The following is a 17,778-nucleotide window of genomic DNA, read 5'->3' as shown; positions in this document are numbered from 1 at the left end:
AAAAATCTGAGTTTTATTCCAATGTCCCCATAAATATATCTTTTGTAAGCATTTTAGTACAACACTATGAAATGAAAGATTTTTCTGAAATCTCGCCGGTGTGGGAGGGTTTTCTATTTTTTTTGCCGGTATTGAAAGGGTTAAATCGAACTCTTTGGATAGAACATAATATCTATGGTTGGATTTTGAGATAATAAGACCAAAAGCGGCTTCTTGTTCGCGTATGGTTACTTATGAATAATAGGTATTGATTATTAATCTATAATATACATAGTGTGTAAATGTCTAACATATTAATATGAACACCTCACGATATTATAAATGCCGAATAATGAGGTCCACACAAAAAAAGTTGGAGTTTTAACATTGGGTGATCCAGGTAAATGGACCTACATTTTGATCATGAAAATGTTCAAGTATGGCTGAAAATTAATGTCAATTACTATGATGCGGGAGTGAATAAGTATGCACAGTTAGTTACTTTTTAGTACAATTACTAACAAGCAAAAGTTGGCAGGTAGAATTAGTATCAAGTAAGAGTTGGTAAGTACAACCAAATTTTTATTTCTTGTTGAAATGTATGGTAAAAAGGTGATATAGGTATATACTTTTTATAAATAAATACATTTAAGGAATAAAACGAAGATTTTTTTTTAATATTTCACTCGTCGTGTTCTTTTATTGATTGATTTGGGATGAACTTCAAACTTTCAAATCGCAATATCTCACAAACGGCGAAATGTTAGTTACCGATTTCTGCCAGCAACCCGATGATGTGGCCGAAGAAGAAAGATGCGTGTGTTTGTGTAATTGTTTGACTCTCAGCTTAGCTGTTGCTAATGCAAAAGAGGTAAATAACTATGACCTGAATAGGAAAGACAAATATGCCTTGATCATATAAAATAATGTGGTATAAAATAGTCGATAATAAAAGTCTACACGAAAATTTCTTCTGCCGAGCTCTATGGGTTAATAAATTGTAAAAGTATGTTTATGTGTGTTTGTAGACAATACATAATATGGATACTCGTAAATAAAACAATATATTTGATCATAATGATTTTTAATACTTTTGGTAAGTTTCAACAAAAAATTATCATAAATCGACAATTAACAAAATGTTTCAAATAAACACTCGGTAAACCCATATCCGTAGAGGTATTCATATAATGCAGCACAAGTGCAAATTTCATTGTCTTTAATTGACTCAACGACCGTCTTAAATATAAGACAAAATAATTGCTTCAATGTGAAGCCATTTCTTTATTATTTATCGCAACTCAGACTAGCGACACAAACTAGATATGTTTTATAATTATTAGGAGTGAGATAGCAGCCCGTAGGTCTTACTAATCGGTTATATGTACATAGTAATGATTAAATACTAATACGCATCAATATTTCTAGTGATTTGATTTTACGAAGCTCAAAAACAGTCGCATTGACACGTCAAGAAATAGCAGAATACTGCTATTTCGCTAAATCTATCAGTTCAATTTATTGTTTTGTTCATAATTATATTTTTTTACTAAGTTACTAAATCACAGTCATCAAACGTGAGTATTATTATTATTTAATATTAAATAACACAACAAGAGAAAAGAACGTTAAATGTTACTCTTCTAAATGAACATTACTTTGGTATAGATTAAATAAGAATAACTGAATATAAATAAATTTAATAATATATCTTGGAAATGGAAGTACGTTTATTTACTGGCTACCTAATACAATGTACTTATATTAATTTTTTCATTGATACATTATCAGTCCTTCGTTCTCTATCGAGATCTATAATAATTACATTATGGCACTTCATTGGAAAAAGAGTTGTATAGTATAGTATGCAAAATGCATTAATTAATAGAACAAGATCAACATTCTTAAACTCACCACGTAGGTATGTATATTGATTGAATTCCTATTTTTTACTTCAAAACAAATTAGTACACCGTTCAGAAACAAAAAATTTCCGAGCAGAAATACCTATAGCTATAGCATAGTGACTATAGTTTCTACAAATATTGATAATTTCAACACCATGTTTGGAAATCCAATAATAACAATAACAAATTCATTATAATATTGAGCAAAGATTCTTGTATACAATACAACATAATATAATAAATTATAAATTAGAATGGAATTCATCAGAAATCAATAGAATATCGGGAGATCGTGTAAGCCGTGTTGCGGCCTAATATTAAGTAGTATTTATAAAAATCGTGGGGGTAATATTATTTAAATTTTCTACAATTTCAGAATTCAGTTAGAAATGCCCGAAAGTTGCCTGAAATCCTTAAATATTTCATATTTTACCAAGTTCCTAAATCACAGCCGTACAGTCTTATTTGTGCTTTTAATTTCTTTTCACCCCTATATCATATAAACTTTGGTTATAATAATTATTAAATAACTGTAAATAAATAATCTCGAAAAATGTAAATATAATATGAATTTGAATCTTTTTATGTAAGTACTTAAACAATACTTTGTTAGCTGGTATAGCTTGAATAAGACAAAAAGCTGCACTGTCGACCGAAATCGAAGCAGACATATTTGCTAATTTGTGAATTTACATATCAGTCATTTTCTTACGAGACCTACAACTACATAATAAATAGAACAAATTCCCATTTTTTTAATATTCTGAAACAAATTAGAAATACCCTTCAAAGACAAAAAATCTTCCGGCAGAAAACATAGTGACTGCAGTTTCAGTAAGGAACAAACGCTCCGGGAATATTAAATATAACAACACATTGCCAACTTAACACTGGAATAATAAAAACAAACATCTTAAAATCAGTAATAGGAAATTAATCATAAATCACTGGAATTGTTAAAGATCATGTGAGCCGATTTCATTCTGAAGTGTGCGATGGGTCTAATCGAAGTGGTGGTCGTCGCGGGATATTTTCAATTTGTCAAATTCTATTCCGTACTTTCTCAAAAGGTCTGTATCTCGCTGCCTCGCAGGTGTGGACTGATCATCATCTCGGGTGAGATTCGAGGCCTCTCTGCTGGGCTGCAAACCGAAGAGTATGAAGTGTTAAGACATTTCTATAGATCTGGCAAAAATAATATTCTAGATGAAGTGTTGCAGTGCAAAATTTTGAAGCGGAATATCTTTTAATTGACATTAGGGCAATTGCAAATTTCAGAAAACATGCTTTTCTATATTCAAATTAAAACATAAATCGGTGGGTGGACTTTTCAGTATGCGAAGTCACCTGCATCAGTAGACCAGAGGTCCAATTTTTGCTTCAATTTCATACATTTAGGCTCCATCTCTATAGAAGAATGTTTGTTTTCAACATTTTCGATTATGACTAAAATTAATAGATAATATATTATAATATTTACCATTGGCACGGGTTGGGGAGAAAGCCGCAGAGGCGAAGACCCACATGACAATCCAAGACTTGAGTTAGGAGAATTCTGTGTGAAAATTGTGGCAAAATCCAGTGAGTGTGTCAAGGAGTCCGAAGATGCTCCCTGAACATCCAGCGATTGGGTGACATCTGGATTGGATGACGTTCCGGGAAAGTCAAGCATCTGGAAGGTATTCAAGGCATCGAAATCGACATTCTCAGAGAGGCGAGAAGATGGTCTGCAAAGAAAGATATAAATTTATCTCTGTGAATTGATGTTAATCTGTTGTATTTTTATAAATTAGCCCGCAACATCCGTAATTATTGCTATCACCCATTTTTCACTAGTTTCCCGCTTGTCAGACGTTAAAGTGAAGAGGTTAGTAGGTGTAATTAGATGTATATATGACTCGAAATAGTTTTATTGGAAAACATTCCTGTTCTCTCAGTGGGGTGGGGTTATCTCAAGGATATTGCCCGTGTCTGCTGTAAAGTGTATTGATCACAATCAACTACCTGGATGTCGACCTCTTCATGATCAGTGTGGATCTTGGCATTTTGCGATATTGATTTAACATCGATTTTACATTGATATTATGATTGCATATTTGATTGTAAAGTGTGATATCAATTACCTGGTTGTATTCTTCTTCATTCTTAATTTGGATTGGATGGCTTGCATGACCTCACGACCGCCTTGGCGAACCTATAAAAAGAAATTCATTTAAACATTAAATAACAAACAATCGCAGTAGAATTATTAGTTTCAGCGTGCACCGGACTCGCAGACTGAATCTATCAGATTAGAATCACATTAGCCACGCATAGTTAATCATCGAGTATTGAAAGTCTCTGTGGAAAGTGATGCATTAATGTACTGAACACGTGCGGATTAACTTATAAAAAGCATTGGCATTTGCAAACTTACCGATTCTACCGCTGTGTCTACGGCCGCTGATAGTCGTTTGCCACCGGACAAGTTCTGTGCGGACTCCCAAATGGCGTATTCATATTCGAATTCATCGGAGTGAGTGTTGCCATCGACGATACGGGCCAGACGCTCATCGATAAACTGAAAATCAAAATACAGAATGTGTGAACACAAGTGGAACGGCCCTAATTTTTAGTATACAAAAAACAATGGACCAATTCCAGACAGAAGTAAAATATATATTTATTATAATAATACCTGTTGGAATTTTTGCGTCATTAACAGTTGTTTTCTGAAATTGCGGGTAGAATTCTTGGAACCGCGGACGAAAAGATCTCCGTCGAAGATTAAATTTCCTTCATTATACCTGAAAAACAATGGAAAAGGTATACAACTTCAGACTGAATAAGAAACGGAAGATGTGTTATGCAATATTTGGAGGCATCGCAAGAGTATCTTTGACGACAATCGGCCGTTCGCTCAAACTCTCGGGAAAATATCATAATAGCACACTGAATCGACAGATTTATGCATAAAATTTCCTATTCAGATAGAGATTTAACTATGTAAAGAACTGATAATGACATTTAAAAAAAAAATCATATTCACTTGATGGAAGCTTTGTATCCTCCGATGATTTGCACAATAGTCTTCAGAAAAGCTCTCGAGACTGTATCTTCTCCAGGCTCCGGAAGCTTGATGCTGCGGTGCAATGAAAATTGCTAGAAACCAAACCATAATATATTTAAACATAAAAATAGGAAATCATATAATGCTATCATGAAGTACAAGACGAGCTCCTGAAGCAATCTGATGAAATTGGTCTCAAGATTCAAGAATGGGCAGCATGTGAATAAAATTCATCCATATAGGCAAGTAGGGCTCTACGAGAAAGTGTTGATACTACAATAAATCGATTGCCACAAAATTTAATTCCAAAGATGATGAAAAGTAGAATAACTATTGGTATTTCATCAGGTCGGAGAGGGCGAGTTTCCTCCTGATGCGACAGATTAAATGAGAATACCACACGTTTTCCATCGGATTGCGTTTGTACGCCACATTGAGGAGAACTCACCATATCAACTGGCAGCAAAGACAGATCATCGAACGGTGTTATAAAGATACTCCTATCAGCATCCAGCAAGACAACTTCGCCAATTTCAAGCGGCGACAACCACTGGAAAGTATACAGTAAAAATGGTATAGAAAACATTTTATAAAGTAATTTTATCTATTACGAATATTAACCGCAAAAAAATAAATGCCTTTCTGAATGAATTCTAACGAGATAAAGACAGTAAAAGATATTATAAAATGTTTTCCGAACATACTACCGATTAATAAATTAATTATTTAGCTACGTACAGAGTGAGGTTACACGTTATTCAAATAAGATAAACCTAATGTAATTAATTAATAAACGCTTTGGACAGATGTATACACGAGTAATTAAATTACATACGTACCGAGTACATGGCTTCCGAAACGCCAATGAGGAACGGCATGGGGGCCGAAAGATAATCGACCAAAGACTCGGGCAGGATAGGAATAAAAATGTGCTGCCAAACAAGGGGATATAGAAGATCATTCGCTGCCTGAACGCAAGCCGAGAGGCGAGTTGGATTCTTCGACTTCACAATGATACGTCGCTCGTGGAGAAGAGCTCCCAGCATCCCGACCATGGCTCGCGAATCCACCGCATCGAAGTAGTCTGTCAGGTTTCGCTGTTAAGAATTAAAGGAATTTCCGAAGGTACAGTGAATGTTAATAACATCCAAGGGAATCGTATAATAACATAAATACAACTCGCATCGTTAATCGTAATGCAATAAAATAATCAAACGGTCATGATAAACATGAACAAGCGCTCATATTCAATTATTTCTCATATATTTTTTGCGAAAATTTATGATATTTGATATAATCAACAATCATAAACCAATACCAAAGCCAATACAGTAATAATTTAATTCACGAGTCCATGTCAATATAATCGCTAACGCTATATTTAGAGACAAGAACATTAATGATGAAATATCGCAGATGCAATTTCGCCAAGATAAATATTAATTAACCAGTAATCACAGTCGGTGACATCATAATATGGTAATAATTAACGTTCTCACATTTCCCGGAATGCGAGGGAGTTCATGTGGTATATAATTATCAACGGCTGTGGCCCGGATGTCCCTCAGGTAGTGATTGAGCTGAAATGTTTCTCCTTCGTATTCCCTGCTAGGTGTAGCCAAATCGGCGGGGTCCGAGCCATTCCTCGAAGCAATCACATCCAAATACCTGAAAAGAATAATACAAATAATGCAAATATTTCAATAGGTAAATCATTAATAAATTCAACAGTAACAAAACATTCATATATCAAAGTAGGACACAGAAGTTGAGATTTATAACGGCTTCTGAAATAATCATGGTGTGAAGTGAACTTACTTGTAAAACTCATCATGATTTTCGATATACGAGAGGAATACTGTGGCATTGTCGACGTGCGGATCGTGCCTGCAATATCCATATGTAAATTTGGCATCCGCGTCCGTTAGAACGAAGGAGAAATGCTGTATGAGATTCCTGAAAATTTGTAATTAAAATATTGATACACACAAATCATAAACCTTCATATTATGTGGCCTATGCAGAAGCAAGGAAAACCCAATGCAATACAAAACACATGAACAGGTACATACATGATACTCATCCCAAAGTATTTAAAAAAAACAAACCAAAAAGTGAGGTTATGTTCAATGACGGAATTCAAAAACAACATTATGCATGAAAGAAACACAGCAATCATACATATTATAGTGATAAAGTACAGTATTTTTTCAATCGTTATGCATGTTTACCTTTAATAAAATACAATATGTACCGACATGACTCTGATCAACGCTAAATTGGCCATTTAAATCTTCGAGATTGACATCCCGGTATGTATTTGAAATTAATAGAATAACGATATAATAATATAATACTTTCAAACATTCGATTGCAGAAAACACCGATTCACGATCGTATCGAATAAGATAATCCACGATAAAAGTATTTATTTACCTTTCAAATTCGAAAGGGAAGACAAACTTAACCGCACTTTTCACGAGATCATCATTTTCGCTGGAGGTTGGAAATTTATACACAATTGTGGGCTCCGAAGTCTGAGATGACGGCGGAGCAATCTCGCAATAATATTCGAAGTACCTGTGGACGACTTCTCTGAAAATTAAAGGAAATAAATGATTATGAAGTATGCGGTCTAGCGGCAGATATTATCGTTCACGTTACGCACTTTTATTGGATAAATAATCACCTTTTACGCGAACCCATACTGAAGATATGTGGCTCACAATACAATGTTCACAATTTTCTCAGCAATTATCACCAAACCAATGTAAAATAATGTAATAAAACGGTCGACTACAATGTTATTTCACAATAACGTCAAATTTCCTAACCTATTCCTAATATCAAGTGTCAAGCGTCACCCCACCACCGACGAATTTACAATGGCCGCCACACGGATGCCAACGTAGAAAGTGAAATCACTGGCTGAACGTAAAAAATTCAAGTATTAATGATAATAATATTATTATATTTTTATAATTTCGCTGTAATAAATAAAATCGTATAGGTTATAATTTAAATTAAATCCAATGTGGAATATATTTAGAACACACGATTTTAAATATTACATCGAATTGATTACAATATTATAATAAAAAATATATTATCAATATTACACGAACATTTTGATCATGAAAATGTTCAAGTATAAATGATAATATTATTTTTCACTTAATGTAATCGCATATTTTAATTTATTGAATATTATTTGCAATCCAATACAGTTCGCTGTGAGCTTTCTTATCGGAAAGAGATGACCGTATACCATATGGTCTCCAATTTTATTAGATTCAATAGTAAGATTAATTCAATTTTCATAGCTGATTTTAGCAAAATTCAAGAATGAAAACCTAAGCTAACTAACTTAACGCTGTCCAAGGGACTGGGTGAACGGTGAAATCATCACACTTCATAAAAAAGGTGACCCTCTGAGCTGCGACAATTACCGAGGCATTACGCTACTCAGTGTTCCGGGAAAGATTTTGGCAAACATCCTCTGGATAAGAATAAGGGACCCGATATTCCACGTCCTCAGGAAAAACCAGGCCGAGTTTCTACCTGATCGAGCGCGTGCAGACCAAATCCACAACCTTCGATGTTTCTCCAGCAGAGCCATGAGCTGAACAGTCCGATGGCTTGCTGCTTTGTGGATTATGTGAAGGCTTTCGACAGTCCGCACCGCCCCTCCCTCTGGATGTTACTGGGAGCAAACGGGATCCCTCCCAAGATCATTGCCATAATCAAAAGTCTGCACGAGAATAGCGAATGCTGTGTCAGAATTGGAGACACTGTCACGGAATGGCTCGGGGTCACGACCGGAGTCGGACAGGGTTGTGTCCTTGCACCGTTTCTCTTTGACTTCATACTACGGAAGTCAATACCACCCGACCGAGGCATACCTGTTACCCCCACAGTGAAGCTGTGCGACCTGGAATACGCTGTCTTATTCGACAACTCAACCGAGGGCATTCAAGAGACAATCGACAGGTTGCATAACAACTCCTCTCGCGTTGGTTTGAAAATCAACGCGAAGAAAACCAACGTCTTGTGTAATAGCACCTGTCCTGATGTTGCTAATGCAACAGAGGTAAATAACTATGACCTGAATAGGAAAGACAAATATGCCTTGATCATATAAAATAATGTGGTATAAAACTGTAATTATTGATCCTCAAGAAATCGAAAGAATGCTAAGCCGTTCGATGTACAACCACTCACATATTCTGATATGTTAGACTTATCTGGATTATCCAAAAATATTATTAAAAATCGGAATAAAGATGAGAACGGTCAAACAGTCAAATGGCTGAAAATTAATGTCAATTACTATGATGCGGGAGTGAATAAGTATGCACAGTTAGTTACTTTTTAGTACAATTACTAACAAGCAAAAGTTGGCAGGTAGAATTAGTATCAAGTAAGAGTTGGTAAGTACAACCAAATTTTTATTTCTTGTTGAAATGTATGGTAAAAAGGTGATATATATACTTTTTATAAATAAATACATTTAAGGAATAAAATGAAGATTTTTTTTTTAATATTTCACTCGTCGTGTTCTTTTATTGATTGATTTGGGATGAACTTCAAATTTTCAAATCGCAATATCTCACAAACGGCGAAATGTTAGTTACCGATTTCTGCCAGCAACCCGATGATGTGGCCGAAGAAGAAAGATGCGTGTGTTTGTGTAATTGTTTGACTCTCAGCTTAGCTGTTGCTAATGCAAAAGAGGTAAATAACTATGACCTGAATAGTAAAGACAAATATGCCTTGATCATATAAAATAATGTGGTATAAAATAGTCGATAATAAAAGTCTACACGAAAATTTCTTCTGCCGAGCTCTATGGGTTAATAAATTGTAAAAGTATGTTTATGTGTGTTTGTAGACAATACATAATATGGATACTCGTAAATAAAACAATATATTTGATCATAATGATTTTTAATACTTTTGGTAAGTTTCAACAAAAAATTATCATAAATCGACAATTAACAAAATGTTTCAAATAAACACTCGGTAAACCCATATCCGTAGAGGCATTCATATAATGCAGCACAAGTGCAAATTTCATTGTCTTTAATTGACTCAACGACCGTCTTAAATATAAGACAAAATAATTGCTCCAATGTGAAGCCATTTCTTTATTATTTATCGCAACTCAGACTAGCGACACAAACTAGATATGTTTTATAATTATTAGGAGTGAGATAGCAGCCCGTAGGTCTTACTAATCGGTTATATGTACATAGTAATGATTAAATACTAATACGCATCAATATTTCTAGTGATTTGATTTTACGAAGCTCAAAAACAGTCGCATTGACACGTCAAGAAATAGCAGAATACTGCTATTTCTCTAAATCTATCAGTTCAATTTATTGTTTTGTTCATAATTATATTTTTTTACTAAGTTACTAAATCACAGTCATCAAACGTGAGTATTATTATTATTTAATATTAAATAACACAACAAGAGAAAAGAACGTTAAATGTTACTCTTCTAAATGAACATTACTTTGGTATAGATTAAATAAGAATAACTGAATATAAATAAATTTAATAATATATCTTGGAAATGGAAGTACGTTTATTTACTGGCTACCTAATACAATGTACTTATATTAATTTTTTCATTGATACATTATCAGTCCTTCGTTCTCTATCGAGATCTATAATAATTACATTATGGCACTTCATTGGAAAAAGAGTTGTATAGTATAGTATGCAAAATGCATTAATTAATAGAACAAGATCAACATTCTTAAACTCACCACGTAGGTATGTATATTGATTGAATTCCTATTTTTTACTTCAAAACAAATTAGTACACCGTTCAGAAACAAAAAATCTCCGAGCAGAAATACCTATAGCTATAGCATAGTGACTATAGTTTCTACAAATATTGATAATTTCAACACCATGTTTGGAAATCCAATAATAACAATAACAAATTCATTATAATATTGAGCAAAGATTCTTGTATACAATACAACATAATAATATAATAAATTATAAATTAGAATGGAATTCATCAGAAATCAATAGAATATCGGGAGATCGTGTAAGCCGTGTTGCGGCCTAATATTAAGTAGTATTTATAAAAATCGTGGGAGTAATATTATTTAAATTTTCTACAATTTCAGAATTCAGTTAGAAATGCCCGAAAGTTGCCTGAAATCCTTAAATATTTCATATTTTACCAAGTTCCTAAATCACAGCCGTACAGTCTTATTTGTGCTTTTAATTTCTTTTCACCCCTATATCATATAAACTTTGGTTATAATAATTATTAAATAACTGTAAATAAATAATCTCGAAAAATGTAAATATAATATGAATTTGAATCTTTTTATGTAAGTACTTAAACAATACTTTGTTAGCTGGTATAGCTTGAATAAGACAAAAAGCTGCACTGTCGACCGAAATCGAAGCAGACATATTTGCTAATTTGTGAATTTACATATCAGTCATTTTCTTACGAGACCTACAACTACATAATAAATAGAACAAATTCCCATTTTCTTAATATTCTGAAACAAATTAGAAATACCGTTCAAAGACAAAAAATCTTCCGGCAGAAAACATAGTGACTGCAGTTTCAGTAAGGAACAAACGCTCCGGGAATATTAAATATAACAACACATTGGCAACTTAACACTGGAATAATAAAAACAAACATCTTAAAATCAGTAATAGGAAATTAATCATAAATCACTGGAATTGTTAAAGATCATGTGAGCCGATTTCATTCTGAAGTGTGCGATGGGTCTAATCGAAGTGGTGGTCGTCGCGGGATATTTTCAATTTGTCAAATTCTATTCCGTACTTTCTCAAAAGGTCTGTATCTCGCTGCCTCGCAGGTGTGGACTGATCATCATCTCGGGTGAGATTCGAGGCCTCTCTGCTGGGCTGCAAACCGAAGAGTATGAAGTGTTAAGACATTTCTATAGATCTGGCAAAAATAATATTCTAGATGAAGTGTTGCAGTGCAAAATTTTGAAGCGGAATATCTTTTAATTGACATTAGGTTATTAGATTAGAATCACATTAGCCACGCATAGTTAATCATCGAGTATTGAAAGTCTCTGTGGAAAGTGATGCATTAATGTACTGAACACGTGCGGATTAACTTATAAAAAGCATTGGCATTTGCAAACTTACCGATTCTACCGCTGTGTCTACGGCCGCTGATAGTCGTTTGCCACCGGACAAGTTCTGTGCGGACTCCCAAATGGCGTATTCATATTCGAATTCATCGGAGTGAGTGTTGCCATCGACGATACGGGCCAGACGCTCATCGATAAACTGAAAATCAAAATACAGAATGTGTGAACACAAGTGGAACGGCCCTAATTTTTAGTATACAAAAAACAATGGACCAATTCCAGACAGAAGTAAAATATATATTTATTATAATAATACCTGTTGGAATTTTTGCGTCATTAACAGTTGTTTTCTGAAATTGCGGGTAGAATTCTTGGAACCGCGGACGAAAAGATCTCCGTCGAAGATTAAATTTCCTTCATTATACCTGAAAAACAATGGAAAAGGTATACAACTTCAGACTGAATAAGAAACGGAAGATGTGTTATGCAATATTTGGAGGCATCGCAAGAGTATCTTTGACGACAATCGGCCGTTCGCTCAAACTCTCGGGAAAATATCATAATAGCACACTGAATCGACAGATTTATGCATAAAATTTCCTATTCAGATAGAGATTTAACTATGTAAAGAACTGATAATGACATTTAAAAAAAAAATCATATTCACTTGATGGAAGCTTTGTATCCTCCGATGATTTGCACAATAGTCTTCAGAAAAGCTCTCGAGACTGTATCTTCTCCAGGCTCCGGAAGCTTGATGCTGCGGTGCAATGAAAATTGCTAGAAACCAAACCATAATATATTTAAACATAAAAATAGGAAATCATATAATGCTATCATGAAGTACAAGACGAGCTCCTGAAGCAATCTGATGAAATTGGTCTCAAGATTCAAGAATGGGCAGCATGTGAATAAAATTCATCCATATAGGCAAGTAGGGCTCTACGAGAAAGTGTTGATACTACAATAAATCGATTGCCACGAAATTTAATTCCAAAGATGATGAAAAGTAGAATAACTATTGGTATTTCATCAGGTCGGAGAGGGCGAGTTTCCTCCTGATGCGACAGATTAAATGAGAATACCACACGTTTTCCATCGGATTGCGTTTGTACGCCACATTGAGGAGAACTCACCATATCAACTGGCAGCAAAGACAGATCATCGAACGGTGTTATAAAGATACTCCTATCAGCATCCAGCAAGACAACTTCGCCAATTTCAAGCGGCGACAACCACTGGAAAGTATACAGTAAAAATGGTATAGAAAACATTTTATAAAGTAATTTTATCTATTACGAATATTAACCGCAAAAAAATAAATGCCTTTCTGAATGAATTCTAACGAGATAAAGACAGTAAAAGATATTATAAAATGTTTTCCGAACATACTACCGATTAATAAATTAATTATTTAGCTACGTACAGAGTGAGGTTACACGTTATTCAAATAAGATAAGCCTAATGTAATTAATTAATAAACGCTTTGGACAGATGTATACACGAGTAATTAAATTACATACGTACCGAGTACATGGCTTCCGAAACGCCAATGAGGAACGGCATGGGGGCCGAAAGATAATCGACCAAAGACTCGGGCAGGATAGGAATAAAAATGTGCTGCCAAACAAGGGGATATAGAAGATCATTCGCTGCCTGAACGCAAGCCGAGAGGCGAGTTGGATTCTTCGACTTCACAATGATACGTCGCTCGTGGAGAAGAGCTCCCAGCATCCCGACCATGGCTCGCGAATCCACCGCATCGAAGTAGTCTGTCAGGTTTCGCTGTTAAGAATTAAAGGAATTTCCGAAGGTACAGTGAATGTTAATAACATCCAAGGGAATCGTATAATAACATAAATACAACTCGCATCGTTAATCGTAATGCAATAAAATAATCAAACGGTCATGATAAACATGAACAAGCGCTCATATTCAATTATTTCTCATATATTTTTTGCGAAAATTTATGATATTTGATATAATCAACAATCATAAACCATACAGGAGCCAATACAGTAATAATTTAATTCACGAGTCCATGTCAATATAATCGCTAACGCTATATTTAGAGACAAGAACATTAATGATGAAATATCGCAGATGCAATTTCGCCAAGATAAATATTAATTAACCAGTAATCACAGTCAGTGACATCATAATATGGTAATAATTAACGTTCTCACATTTCCCGGAATGCGAGGGAGTTCATGTGGTATATAATTATCAACGGCTGTGGCCCGGATGTCCCTCAGGTAGTGATTGAGCTGAAATGTTTCTCCTTCGTATTCCCTGCTAGGTGTAGCCAAATCGGCGGGGTCCGAGCCATTCCTCGAAGCAATCACATCCAAATACCTGAAAAGAATAATACAAATAATGCAAATATTTCAATAGGTAAATCATTAATAAATTCAACAGTAACAAAACATTCATATATCAAAGTAGGACACAGAAGTTGAGATTTATAACGGCTTCTGAAATAATCATGGTGTGAAGTGAACTTACTTGTAAAACTCATCATGATTTTCGATATACGAGAGGAATACTGTGGCATTGTCGACGTGCGGATCGTGCCTGCAATATCCATATGTAAATTTGGCATCCGCGTCCGTTAGAACGAAGGAGAAATGCTGTATGAGATTCCTGAAAATTTGTAATTAAAATATTGATACACACAAATCATAAACCTTCATATTATGTGGCCTATGCAGAAGCAAGGAAAACCCAATGCAATACAAAACACATGAACAGGTACATACATGAAACTCATCCCAAAGTATTTAAAAAAAACAAACCAAAAAGTGAGGTTATGTTCAATGACGGAATTCAAAAACAACATTATGCATGAAAGAAACACAGCAATCATACATATTATAGTGATAAAGTACAGTATTTTTTCAATCGTTATGCATGTTTACCTTTAATAAAATACAATATGTACCGACATGACTCTGATCAACGCTAAATTGGCCATTTAAATCTTCGAGATTGACATCCCGGTATGTATTTGAAATTAATAGAATAACGATATAATAATATAATACTTTCAAACATTCGATTGCAGAAAACACCGATTCACGATCGTATCGAATAAGATAATCCACGATAAAAGTATTTATTTACCTTTCAAATTCGAAAGGGAAGACAAACTTAACCGCACTTTTCACGAGATCATCATTTTCGCTGGAGGTTGGAAATTTATACACAATTGTGGGCTCCGAAGTCTGAGATGACGGCGGAGCAATCTCGCAATAATATTCGAAGTACCTATGGACGATTTCTCTGAAAATTAAAGGAAATATTTGATTATGAAGTATGCGGTCTAGCGGCAGATATTATCGTTCACGTTACGCACTTTTATTGGATAAATAATCACCTTTTACGCGAACCCATACTGAAGATATGTGGCTCACAATACAATGTTCACAATTTTCTCAGCAATTATCACCAAACCAATGTAAAATAATGTAATAAAACGGTCGACTACAATGTTATTTCACAATAACGTCAAATTTCCTAACCTATTCCTAATATGAAGTGTCAAGCGTCACCCCACCACCGACGAATTTACAATGGCCGCCACACGGATGCCAACGTAGAAAGTGAAATCACTGGCTGAACGTAAAAAATTCAAGTATTAATGATAATAATATTATATTTTTATAATTTCGCTGTAATAAATAAAATCGTATAGGTTATAATTTAAATTAAAAATCCAATGTGGAATATATTTAAAACACACGATTTTAAATATTACATCGAATTGATTACAATATTATAATAAGATGTAAGAGATATTGGAGTTGGAGGTCGGTAACTTTTATTCTATAAAATTGGTAATAATAATTGGATGTAGTTAAGCAGAAAACATTCAACCCACAAATTGAGAATTTTCATTTTATTACGTATAATCCTTCAAAAACATCAATATTTTAATATGGCGAAAACGTCCAACCGGAAATATACACCCAGAAAAGTTATCGACGTTTTTTCTAACCCACATACTAACAATTTACGAAAAATAATATCGAGAAAACGTTCATGTGGTTTGGACGTATCCTGATTTTTTATTGCAATTAGACAAAACTATAATTTTAATATTGTCAGAATACGTCCATGTGGGTTGGACTTGTTAGGAGTCTTACAAATCTTCGCATGTATGTAATCCATGTTACTTGGACGTGTTAGGAGTTTTAAAATTAATAGATTATTTTTCGATAGAGATATGATACGATACGATTTTATAATAGAGAGTTATTTCTCCAAGCCTAGATAATGCAGACCGTTTCCATGGATACAAATGATGTCAATTCCTCATCTCTTGAAAATTCGTCACAAATATTTAGCAGTCGTCCCAAAAGAGGTCCGAAGCCAAAATATTAATTTGGCAATCAAAGACGACATCGAAGTTGAACAGAAATGCTAATAAGCCGTATTGTGACTATAAAGGTGTACTCAAATCAGGCAAAGAATTTATTTATTTTTACCTATTGTCATTGTATAATGAAATGCAATGAACAAATTACCGAAGAAGAATGTAAATTCGAATTCAAACGTTTTTGAGAATTAGGTTCTTATAATTTACAAACAACATTCATCACTACCCTTGTGACTGAAACATCCAAAAAACGGTGTTATGGTAGAAATTCTACAAAAAGACAATTCTCCAGGGTTTATACTCTCAACAAAAAAAAAAGTAAGTATACCGAGTGATGTTTTGCAAAACAATCAATATAACTCCTACCAGAATAAATTAACACTGCTCTTCAGAAAATTTCAGGCCGTAAGGAACTATTGGATCAAAGGGGTAAGAAAAAGTGAATGCTGTCATTAAACAAATTAATATGCTTCCAAAATATACCTCACATTACTGCCGTGGAGACACGGAAAGCAATTTTCTACCACCTGACATGACATTGGCAAAAATGTATGCTATGTTCAAAACGGAAGTTAATAATCCTGTAACCTTTGCTATCTATAAACAGATATTTTATGCTTAATTCAACCTAAAAACAAAAACGCTAAAAAAAGATACGTGTAACGTTTGCGATACATTTAAGGTGAACATCGGTAACGTAAGAGATGGTTCGGAAAAAGCACAACTTATCACAGAAAAAGAGAAACACCAGGCTTTAGCAAAAAATGCGCAAGATTTGCTAAAATTAAATTTGCTTACTGCAAAAAACAGAGACGACATAGAATGTCTACATTTGATATGCAAAAGACCCTTCCCTTACCGAGAATTTCCACTAATATCATATTTTATAAACGCCAACTATGGCTTTATAATTTAGACATCCATAGTGGAAAACAACAGAAAAGTTTCTGCTATGTGTGGTTAGAAGGCATTGCAGGAAGAGGTTCTCAAGAGGTTGGGTCAAGCATATTAAAGCATTCAAGTCACATATCTTCAGCAGTTAAAGATTTAATTTTATGGTCAGACTCATGTGGGGGGCAGAACCAAGATTACTCTCATGCTTAAGGCATTACTTGGATCAAAGCCGTCCCTCAATACAGTAACACTAAAATTTTTGTGTAGTGGACATAGCTATCTGCCCAACGACAAAGATTTTGGTGATATTGAATGCAGTCTCAAACACCAGCAACGAATATACACTCCATTCGAATATATAAACATAATGAAAAATTGCCGCAATTATGTAAAAATCCTTTGATTGTTACGTAAATGAAAAGCGTTGATTTCAAGGGTAGTAAAGATCTTGAAAAACAT

General features: G+C 34.2%; 2 protein-coding genes across 2 annotated transcripts; both read right to left on the bottom strand.

Moving 5' to 3' along the window:
- Positions 1 to 2,753: 2,753 nt before the first annotated feature.
- Positions 2,754 to 7,822, bottom strand: LOC147079361 (DENN domain-containing protein 1B-like). Its single transcript, XM_085949039.1, has 12 exons — positions 7,625 to 7,822; positions 7,372 to 7,530; positions 6,754 to 6,891; positions 6,435 to 6,603; positions 5,775 to 6,032; positions 5,384 to 5,485; positions 4,915 to 5,027; positions 4,564 to 4,672; positions 4,303 to 4,446; positions 4,010 to 4,080; positions 3,367 to 3,613; positions 2,754 to 3,028 (listed from the first exon to the last, which is right to left on the bottom strand). The coding sequence occupies exons 1-12, from the start codon at positions 7,639 to 7,641 to the stop codon at positions 2,888 to 2,890; spliced, it is 1,668 nt and encodes a 555-aa protein (XP_085805165.1). The 5' UTR covers positions 7,642 to 7,822; the 3' UTR covers positions 2,754 to 2,887.
- A 3,750-nt stretch (positions 7,823 to 11,572) lies between these two features.
- LOC147079360 (DENN domain-containing protein 1B-like) lies at positions 11,573 to 15,621 on the bottom strand. Its single transcript, XM_085947983.1, has 10 exons — positions 15,424 to 15,621; positions 15,171 to 15,329; positions 14,553 to 14,690; positions 14,234 to 14,402; positions 13,575 to 13,832; positions 13,184 to 13,285; positions 12,715 to 12,827; positions 12,364 to 12,472; positions 12,103 to 12,246; positions 11,573 to 11,850 (listed from the first exon to the last, which is right to left on the bottom strand). The coding sequence occupies exons 1-10, from the start codon at positions 15,438 to 15,440 to the stop codon at positions 11,710 to 11,712; spliced, it is 1,350 nt and encodes a 449-aa protein (XP_085804109.1). The 5' UTR covers positions 15,441 to 15,621; the 3' UTR covers positions 11,573 to 11,709.
- Positions 15,622 to 17,778: the final 2,157 nt, after the last annotated feature.

Source organism: Rhyacophila brunnea, unplaced genomic scaffold (assembly GCF_057557595.1).
Source record: "Rhyacophila brunnea isolate RB1 unplaced genomic scaffold, BYU_Rbru_1.0 scaffold_1, whole genome shotgun sequence".
Taxonomy (NCBI): domain Eukaryota; kingdom Metazoa; phylum Arthropoda; class Insecta; order Trichoptera; family Rhyacophilidae; genus Rhyacophila; species Rhyacophila brunnea.
This window is presented reverse-complemented; position numbering and strand designations above follow the sequence as displayed.

Excerpts from the sequence above, each read along its gene's own strand:
- LOC147079360 (XM_085947983.1), bottom strand. Across the intron at positions 13,833-14,233 it reads TCCCTCGCATTCCGGGAAAT|CGAAACCTGACAGACTACTT; the intron begins GTGAGAACGTTA and ends AATTCTTAACAG. Across the intron at positions 12,473-12,714 it reads GGATACAAAGCTTCCATCAA|GTATAATGAAGGAAATTTAA; the intron begins GTGAATATGATT and ends ATTGTTTTTCAG.
- LOC147079361 (XM_085949039.1), bottom strand. Across the intron at positions 6,604-6,753 it reads AATCATGATGAGTTTTACAA|GTATTTGGATGTGATTGCTT; the intron begins GTAAGTTCACTT and ends TATTCTTTTCAG. Across the intron at positions 5,028-5,383 it reads CTTTGCTGCCAGTTGATATG|CAATTTTCATTGCACCGCAG; the intron begins GTGAGTTCTCCT and ends TTTGGTTTCTAG.